Below are 10,267 nucleotides of genomic sequence, written 5' to 3' on the forward strand. Positions count from 1 at the left end.
CATCTCATGCCGCCATTACATTTGGGAATGAGCTATAGCCTGGGCTCTAACTGGTTGTCATGGCTTTGGAGGCCATTTCCCCGATTCCAGAATTAAACTCCTGCAGAGAAGCCGGGCCCATAGCTTTTATGACCTTACCATTAGGTCAGCTTCTGGCTCTCTCTCCGCGATGACCTGAGACTTGCTAATATTCCAGTCTTTCCGTTTGAACTTGCCGATCCGGTTGTCGCCGTCATCTCTGAGAGACACGTCTTCCACTTTGGCACCTGACGAAGCCCGCCGCTCCAGGAGGGGCTCCAGAATGGATCTGTCACCCAGGCAAAAAGGCACAATCTTATCTAATTTATTCCTTTCCCCAAATCCCAGCTTGTTCTTTTTGATGACCCAATATTGACCTGAAGGAGGAACCTTGGATCGAGGCTTTAATATGAAGGGTGAGAGTGTCTTGAAATAGGAGGTGCTTAATAAATGTCTGTTCAATGGACTAAATGAACTAAATGAACTAAATGAATCAAATCAATCTATTTCAGCCCCATGTTGTCTTGAAATACCTACATTCATTCTGAAGAGCTTGGGTTTTGAGCTTGGCATTGCTAATAACTCACTGTGTGTGAAATCTTTAAAACAGGGGTCATCAAACCCCTTGGCAACCAAACTTCTTGGCAAGATTGGCAAGGATCAGAGGGGGAGAACATATTCAGAAGAAATCAGAAAAGTGGAGAGCACAAAAGAAACAGCGGGCTTTATGGGGAACTGTTATCTCTTGCTTTGTTTAAATCTACCTGGGGGCATCGTCATTCTTACTGGAGAGAAATGGAGGAACCCAAATCCCATGACAAGGGGAGAGAAATGGAGGAACCCAAATCCCATGTCAAGGGGAGAGAAATGGAGGAACCCAAATCCCATGACAATGTACACACAACTTGGTATTTACTACCTATGCAAACTTCCTTTACTCACCATCCTCCACTTTGTCAGCTATAAAGTGAGGAGGTTGGCCGGAGTGACCCTGGAAGTGCCTTTCTTGGGGGGGATGGGGGGTGGGGGTTGGGGTCTCTGACAGAATGCTGGATTTGGAGTCAGAGAACTTTGGGTCAAATCCTCAGCCTGCTACTTAGCTTTTGTCTTAGTATCAATTCTAATGCAAAAGGGTGGTAAGGGGGGGGGCAGCTGGGTAGTTCAGTGGATTGAGAGCCAGGCCTAGAGACGGGAGGTCCTAGGTTCAAATCTGAACTCAGACACTTCCCAGCTGTGTGACCCTGGGCAAGTCACTTGACCCCCATTGCCTACCCTCACCACTCTTCTGCCTTGGAGCCAATACACTATATTGACTCCATGATGGAAGGTGAGGGTTTAAAAAAAAAAAAAAAAAAAAAAAGGTGGTAAGGGCTAGACAAATAGGGTTAAATGACTTGCCCAGGGTCATATAGCTAGGAAACATCTGAGGTCAGATTGGAATCCAGAACCTCCAGACTCTTGGCCTCTCTATCTACTGAGTCACCTAGCTGCCCCCCTAAATTTGTTTTAAAAAATATTTTGCCAATTCTATTTCAATATGGTAGTTTCTTTGGTAATCCTGTATATTTTATTTTATCCATTTAAAACGATGGGTCTGAAGGTTTCACCTGACTGCCAAAGGGGTCCATAAAAACAACAAAAAAGTTAAGAAGCCCTGACGCAGGGGTTGGTGCTTGAGAAGGAGACTAGGGATGTAAGTGGGAGAAAGTAAGGAGGGAGAGCATCCCGGGCATGGGAAACAGGCAGAAAGGCAGGCAATAGAATTCTCCACATATGGGACAATGAATAGGGCAGTTGGGCTGGAACCTGGAGTGCTTAAAGGGAAATACTGTGATTTATGTGGGTTTATTTTGTATCCTACGACTTTGCCTAAGATATTAATATTTCCACAAGCTTTTTAGTTGATTTTCTAGGATTCTCTAAGTATATGAAGGGAAATAATGGGAATTGAGAAGGTGGAAGAAAGAGAAAATAGACTTTTGTTCATTGAAAAAAAAATTCAAGGAAAGAAATGAGCTTGGAAAGAGGTGGAAGCCAGATTGCAAAAGGCTACAGGTGCCAAGTGGAGGAAGTCGTACTTTATCCTGGAGGCAATAGGAGCCATCGAAGCTTCTAGAGCAGGGAGGAACCCAGTCAGATGTGAGACTTAGCAAGAACCTTTAAAATATAAAGACCACTTAGGCCACCCGCTGCTATTTTATTCAGCATTTCTTTGAACCAGGGCCCAGTTTTTATACAAAGCAGTTCCTCACCCATCTGATCCTGGCCTGGAGGGAGCACTATCGGAGGAGGTGGAAGACGTCGAAATCACCGAGGAAGCCACCGAGGTGACGGACAGTCTCCGGAGGGTGGAGGACATGATGTAGGGCAGCACCACGGAGCCGGTCCTGCTCTGCTTCCTCTCTGTCAAGGTGGGAGGCTGAGGAGCAAGGAAAAGTGCAGGGCAATAAGTACACGCTGTGCTAGACTCTTCTCAGTGTCCAGCATTGGACACAGTTAGGGCAGCTTTCGGGGGGCACCTGGGAGGGGAAAACTGAAGCATAGGTACCCCCTTCCAGAGGAGAAAAAAAAAAAGAAAGGGCAAAGTCTTGATCTATAACCTTGCTTCCAAAGGACTGATGATGAGCTCATTCCCTCTTCTTGGAAGAGAGGTGGGAGATTATGGGTGGGAAATATTAACTACAACTAACTATATTTGGGAATGTATGCATTTTGCTCAGATTAACTGTTGTTAAGACTTGACCAATAGACAAAGATATTAGTCTTGTTTTATATATTATTGATGCTTAAAAAAACCAACCAAAATGCCTTACCTCCATCTTAGAATCAATACCATTTATCAATTCCAAGGCAGAGAGGGCTAAGCAATAGGGGTCAAGTGACTTGCCCAGGGTCACACAGCTGGGAAGTGTTTGAGGCCAGATTTGGACCTCCTGTCTCTAGGTCTGGATCCCTATCTACTGAGACACCTAGCTGCCCCTCCAATATTTAATGTTATGGCAGAAAGGAAGAATATTGGGGGGCAGCTGGGTAGTTCAGTGGGTTGAGAATCAGGCCTAGAGATGGGAGGTCCTGGGTTCATAGCTGGGAAATGTCCACCTAGCTGTTGAGGGTAGGCGTTCTTAAGCAAACACAGGATAGAGACGATTACGAAAAAGATAAAAGAGAGGATCTCGACGACATGAAATTGAGAAAATGGCACAATGGGTAGAGTTAATGTTAAAGGATTTACAGACAGGCAGGCACACTGATGCATTGTTGTTGCAGCCCTGAGATTTTTCTATCATTCTGAAAAGCAATTTGGAATTATGTAAATGTAAGTAAAAAAAATGTCAGTTATCCTTTGATCCAGAGGTTCCTCTCATTGTCACTGACCAAAAGAAAGTCCGCATATGCACCAGAATGCTTATAGTAGCACTTTTCATGATAGGAAAGAAAACCAGTAGCTACCCATAGATTGGCAAGTGGCAAAGCACACTGAGATGCATGCATATGATAGAATATTATTGAACTGTAAGACAAATGAGATCATAGAGATTCTTAAGAAGATTTCCTCAAACAGATGCAATAAAGTCCAAAAATAATAACAACACATTTATTGTTATTGACCACAACATTAAAATGGAAAAGCCAACCACAAACTAATCAAAGAAGAGTACAATGAAATCTAAAAGGACAAGGTTGGCCTAAAGAAGAGAAATGAGAGGAGACGGGAGGAGAGGGAGAGAGCGACAGAGAAAGAGCCTGAGATAGAGCCAGAGAGAAGAGCGAGTGGGTGTTCTGGGTATGGTCAGTCCATGGGGGTGGAATATTGAATACTGATCTTATTTTTTTCTATGTATTGATTACTATTGCTGAATTTTTTTTCTTTTTGTTTCTCCCTTTTTTTGTTTTAAGAGACGGCTCTCTAGGAGTCAAAGAGACAGACATGAGAGAATCTACACAGTGAAAAGAAAAGGTATTAAAGTCTCTTAAAAAGCAATAATGGTATCAATGAAACATTAAACAGAAGGGAGAAATGCGAATATTGGTATGAAGAAGAGCCCGGAGGTCAGATGCTCAGATCACTCTGTTCTTAGACAGAGCTTACCAGAGTGATGACTCCATAGAGTTTCTCCACTTTTTCCCTGAGCTCCCGGAAACAGGTGGTCAGCCGGTCATGTAGAGGCTTCAGCTGCTCCGTCAGCTTCTCTCCATGAATTCGGATCCCTTCTCCAAGGAGGGGCATCTGGAGAATTGAAGAATGAGGGTTTTCACATAAAAGTTCCAGACAGAGTCTCATCCTTATCACGTACTCTACCGAGTGTCACAGATGTAGAGCTACAAAGGACTTCAGGGACCTCGTCTAGCCTCCTCATTCTACAGGCAAGGTGACTGAAGCATAGAGTGGTAAAGTAATTTCCTCAGGGATCCACAGCTGGTGTCTGAGGTAGGATTTGAATTCAGGTCTTTGCGTTGCTTCTCCTCGTTAAGATTTTGCAAGGTGATTTAAAAAAAAAAAAAACGTATCTTCCATCTTAGGCTCAATACTGGGTATTGGTTCCAAGGCAGAAGAATGACAAGGGCTGGGCAATGAGGGTTAAGTGACCTGCCCAGTGACCTGGTTTCTCAATCCACTGAACCATCCAGCTGCCCCTTTTATAGGCGAAAATCAGTGGAAGAAGTAATTCCTCCAGACTTACATGAGAACTTGGCTGTCTTGAAATGATAATTCGATAAACCTCAAGTCATTGTTGTTGAGTCTAAAACTGCACTCACTACTGGCCAAAAAAGTGCCCGCGGAGGGCCCAGATCTTCCTGGCTGTAGGCTCTGAGCCCTTTGTTGTGCCACCACCTGGGCGCTTTCTAAGATCCCTCCTCGTGTTCCCTGATGCCCCCAGGGCTGGTCCACTGGCCAACAGCAGCTGCTCCTGGGGGAAGAGCCATCCTCCCTGGCCACCTACCTGCAAGGCAATCAGGCGTTTGAGCAGTTCAATCTTGTCCTGGTCCTCCGGGTGCTCCTGCTGGTATTTCTCTGTGAAGAAGGCCTGGAGGAGAGGACAGAGAAGAAGCAATCGTGAGACACGATCTGGGGATCATCTGTGGATGCCATTCCAAAGGGGAGGGGAAGTGAGGCTGTGAGGAAATGGGGAACAAGAGAATGGAAACCGGATTTGAAAAACCACCATGAAGCAACAGTCTAGAGCTGGCGATCCCTATCTTAGCTTGAGAATTTTTTTCTTAAACCTTTATTACAAAACCTCGCTCCCTTTCCCCACCCATTTCTGTCTCATTTCTGAAAGAGCTTTTGGCTCTTCCTTTCCAGCTCGCTTATAAAGAGCAAAGGGATTCTAAACACGAAATGGCAAAAGCAGATGATACATTCCAGTCTCTAAGGCCCCTTTCGGAGACTCGGGGAGGGCTGGAAACATTTGGAGCTCAGAAAGGCAAATCTCAAATTGATAATAAACTCTGAAAATAGCCAAGCCAGATCATTCCATTTTCTCATCTCCAGGGGCAGGGGTTTTTTTGGGGGGGGGGGGCCGTGGGGGTCTACATCTGCTTCTAAATGTCACGTTTCTGAATTTTAGGCACCAGAGGGGACTTTGGAGCATTTAGTCTAAGCCATTCTTGAAAAATAAGAGCCTTTCTAGTGTCCCCAACAAGCCGTCAACTAGTGTCTCTGTCTGTCTCTGTCTGTCTCTCCTTAAATCCTTCCCTCGTGTCTTCAAATCGATACTAAATATTGGTTCCAAGGCAACAGAGGAGAAAGGGCTAGGCAATGGGGATTATTAAGTGACTTTCTTCTGTTTGCCCAATGGCAAGTGGAGAGAATGAAAACATTCTCTTGCCTCCCAGATGGAGGCATCAGTCAGTCAATAAACATTAATTACACACCTATCATGTGCCAGGTACTGTGATAAGGCCACACTGCAGAGGAAATAAGCTAAGTCCTAGAGACTTTCGCGTGCCTGGGTCTTCTGCTCTGGATCCCCAGTTCCAAGGTTAGGGGTCCCTTCATTCACCTGGTGGATCTAGATCTGGGCTTTAGTCACACTCGACCCCTCTGGCCACTTCCTGACTGGCTAGCCTGCTATCCTGCATGTCTACCCTTCTTCTCCTTGTTTTCCGTTTCTGAGAACATAATTAAATCGGCTCCATCATTTTGCCTGGCAAGTGTGTCAGTCTACTTCCTAGGGTACCACTGCCCAGAACGATCACTTTCCAAGCCAAAATATGCCTTCCTGGCCACCACTGCCCTCTATGTGTGCTCTCTCACTATTAGAATGGAGGCTCCTTGGAGGGAAGGACTATCTTGATTTTGTGCAAATGTATCCTGAGTGCTTACCACATGGTGAGTAGTTCATACAAGTCATTCATTCATTCATTCATTCATTCATTCATTCATTCATTCATTCATTCCTTCATCTATGCATCCATCCTAGACCATGAGGAGCCCTAACTATCTTTTCATAGTTGGACCATCTACCATAACATCAGGGTCTACAATGGCATTAAGGAATATAGAGAATGGGTGTAATAAGAAAGCAAGTCCCATGTTCAGCATATAGTAAAGACTTCATAAAAGTTATTTATTCATTCATTTTCATCCCTCCATCCCTCCCCTATGAGGACCAATGCCTACCTTTTCATAGTTGGAATACCCGCCCATGACAGCGGGGTCTACAATGCCATTGAGTAGCATGGAGAGGGGGTGTAAGGAGAGCGAGCGGTCCCAGGCATGCTGCTGGACACTATTGCTGATCTTCTCGTTGGTGAGCTCCATGGTCTCAATGGCATTCTCCAAGGGGCTGATTTCTTCCTGAGCGGTACAAAGCAAGAAAGAGGAAAAGGGCCATTTGTGAGACACACAGCCAAGTCTTAACATGCTAAGACAAGCAAAACAGTTCCATTTTAAACCAGGGAATAGAGTGGTACTTTGGATTCAATTAATCTTTTAGAATCTCCAGGAAGTCTACTTATTGAAGATAGCGAATAGATTCTGCTACTTAATGGCTATGTGACCTTGAGCAAGTCCCTGGATCTCATTTTCTTCCTTTGCAAAAATCAGAGGACTGACCAAGATAACCACGATTGTCCCCTCTTACTCTAATTCTGTGGACAAAGTAGAGTTGGAGATCATGGTTTTAAATCCTACTTATGTGCCCTCTGAGGATTCTGCATGCATGGCCATGGGTAAGTCAATTAGTCCTTTTCTGCCTCAGTTCCCTTCTCTGTAAAATGAAAGGGTTGGACTCATTTGTCTCTAAGATGGCTTTCTGCTCTAGATAGATGGCTCAAAAGACAAAACACTCTGAAAGAGGGAGAGAGAGGAAAAGGACTTCAGGCTGGATAATAGGATGTTATGGAAAAGCTTGGAAGCCTTCATGGAGGAGACAACATTTAAACTGAGCCTTTAAATGGTGGGAAGGATTTAAAAGGTAGAGATGGCATGGGAGGAGCACATTTTAGGCACAAAAGACTCATTAAAAATACTGAGAGCAACAACTGTGGTCATTATTCCTTCTTAGGCTTTCCCCCAAGATATTTTTGGGTAGCAATTGATGAGAAGAATGGGTATGGAACCTTCTCCAGAAGACCTTCTGATCCATCTACGTAGCCCTAGTGACTGAGTCAGTAAACTAATTACAAAGACCTAAACTTAAATTCAGGAAATGACTTACTCTCCCTGGGGCCACTACGGGTCACCATCGTGCACAGAGCCCTGGGTCAAGAATCAAGGATTCAAATCCAGCCTCTGACATTGACTAGTTGGGTGACCCTGGACAAACTATTTCACCTCTCTTTGCCTCAGTTCCCTCATTTGTAAAATGTAGATGATAACAGCACCTGCCTCCCAGGAAAGTTGTGAGGATCAAATGAGATAATATTTGTAAGATGCTTAGCATAGGCTCTGGCTCATTCCTGTCTCTGTGCCCCAGATACTTCCCAGGACTTAACCAAGACATAGATGGGTTGTAATCTATAATGGTGGAGGGAGTTCCCACACTGACCAAATCACTGATCATGTATTCCCCTAAGGTAGTGATGGCGAACCTTTTGGAGACTGAGTGCCTCAAATCATATATGAGCCCCATACAGGGGAGGGAGGAAGTGTTCCCATTGGGCTGCTGGCCAGGTGAGTTGTGAAAAAATGTCCTCCGGCACAGAGAAGAGGGGGGAAGGGAGCAGGTCCCTCTGGCACATGTGCTATAGGTTTGCCAACAAGGTCTTAAGGTGTCCCCAGGTATTGCAGACTCCAGCTATTCCAGCATACAGAATTTTAAGATCTAGAGTTGAAAGGCTTAGGAAAAATTGTCTGTGGTCTAGTTCAAGTACTTCATTTGACAACATATGAAACTGAAGCTCCAGGGAAGAGAAAGACTTACCCAAGGTCACAGATACTAAATACCAGAGGCAGGATTTGAACCCATATCCTTCTCCTCTTTCCCCCTTCTCTGTCTCTTTCTCATAAACACAGACACACACAGACACACAGACACACACACACACAGACACACAGACACACACACAGACACACACCATGGAGCAAGTAGCTGATGTAAAAACAAAGATATCAATCAAATTTTATTTAAAAAAAATATTTCTGGAATTGAACTGAATTAGTCACCAGACTTGATCCTAAAAGACTTCTGGGTATTTCCCAAAATTAAATCTACCCACAGAGGATGAACATCTGCAACCTTTGAAAATATTCAAAACAATGTGCTATGGAGTCTGAAAGCAGCCACCACCCACGTTCTGAGCAACAGTAACTTTGGGTAAAATGGATAGAAAACTGAACATCCAGTTCTGATGTGTTTCTTAAAAAAAAAAAAAAAAATCACTTCCAGTACCGCAGTAGCCCAGATCTCAGGAAGGGGATTCAATGGAATTATAATCGTCAGACATTCGTTAAATACCTGCTGTGTACAGAGCACTGGGCTAGGGAGGAGAGGGCCAGGGAAGACATGCAAAGACCATCTTCATGGCCCTCCAGAGAACTTAGAATCAAAGATGGAGGAAGTAGAGAGCCAGGAAGAGCTGGCTGAAGGGTCATCCCTACAGGGGTTGTGGAGGGTGTCTCTGGGACTGTGAATGAGGGAATAGAAAGAAGATGAGAAGAGTGAGAGGTGCTGTGGACAAAGGAATGACTAGATGTGAGATGAAATGTTGTGAGGATGAGTAAGATTGCCAAGAGATGGAATGCTGAGAGAGAGAGAAGGAAGAGAAGAGAAAAGGAGGGAGGGAAGGAAAGGGAAGAGATGACAGAGAGAGAGCCCTGGAGAATACCCACCTGGGGGGATTTAGAAGAAGCCAGGAAGCCAGTACAGGAGACAGAATCTGCAGCTAAGGGAGGAGAGCCAGGAGAGTATGGCGTGTCTTAGAATCCAAAGGAGGAGAGAGGATCCAGTAGGAGAGGGCGATAAAAGCTGCAGAGAGATCATGCGGGATGAGGCCTGAGAAAAGGTCCTTGGGTTGGCAAATCAGGAATTCATCGAGAGGTGGGATGGTGGTTTAGAGTGTAGTTTCTTTAATGTGAGGAGAGTAGGCATATGGGTAGGAGTGGAGCAGAAAAATGGACAATAACACATGGAGGGTGGGGATGTCATATAACTTTTTGAGGAGATGGACAGCAAAGGGGTGGAGGGTGAGAGATGCCCCAGTGGTGGGTTGGTGGGTCAGAAGCATCTATTTTGGAATTACAGAGACCCCTTCATGTTGGATGGTAGGTGGGATGGAGCTGATTCCAGAAAAGGAAGACAGAAGATGCATAAGAAAGAAAAGACGACCGTCATCATCAAAGGATGCTGAGGACTTGGAAGAGGATGGGATCGAGGACATAGGCAGAGGGATCACAATTAGTCTGGAATAAGGAAATCTTTTCCAAGGAGGAAAGCTAGAAGGGATAAAGTTGATGAAGATCATGGACAGTTTAGAAGAATTCAGAAACTAGAAGTAGGGGTAGAGATGCTGAGAGCGACTAGGATCAGATTTAAATCAAGAAAGACACTCCCTTAGAGATGGAGTCCAATCCCATTATTTTACAGATGAGAAAACTGAGGCCCAGAAGGTTGAAGTGCATCACCAAGGTCAGAGAGATATTAAGTGTCTGAGGCTAGATATGGACCCTGGTCTTCCTAATTCCAAGAACGGTGGTGTCCACCATGTTGTCCTTCACCATGGGCGCTGCCTTCAATTTTCATTATGAAGCAGACCCAGGAGAGGCCACAGAACCCAGAATTCCAGAACTCTAAAGGGACGGGGG

General features: G+C 44.8%; 1 protein-coding gene across 1 annotated transcript in view; it reads right to left on the minus strand.

Annotated features, from left to right (window-relative positions):
• The window catches only part of DOCK5 (dedicator of cytokinesis 5), a 159,235-nt gene that overhangs the window by 9,453 nt on the left and 139,515 nt on the right, over positions 1–10,267 (minus strand). The window contains exons 45-49 of the mRNA XM_044659253.1: positions 6,644–6,820; positions 4,962–5,045; positions 4,109–4,246; positions 2,271–2,437; positions 139–307 (exon numbers count right to left, since the gene is read on the minus strand). Coding sequence (XP_044515188.1) covers positions 139–307; positions 2,271–2,437; positions 4,109–4,246; positions 4,962–5,045; positions 6,644–6,820 — 735 coding nt within the window. The remainder of the gene's footprint in view (positions 1–138; positions 308–2,270; positions 2,438–4,108; positions 4,247–4,961; positions 5,046–6,643; positions 6,821–10,267) is intronic.

Source organism: Gracilinanus agilis, chromosome 2, assembly GCF_016433145.1.
Source record: "Gracilinanus agilis isolate LMUSP501 chromosome 2, AgileGrace, whole genome shotgun sequence".
Taxonomy (NCBI): Eukaryota; Metazoa; Chordata; class Mammalia; order Didelphimorphia; family Didelphidae; genus Gracilinanus; species Gracilinanus agilis.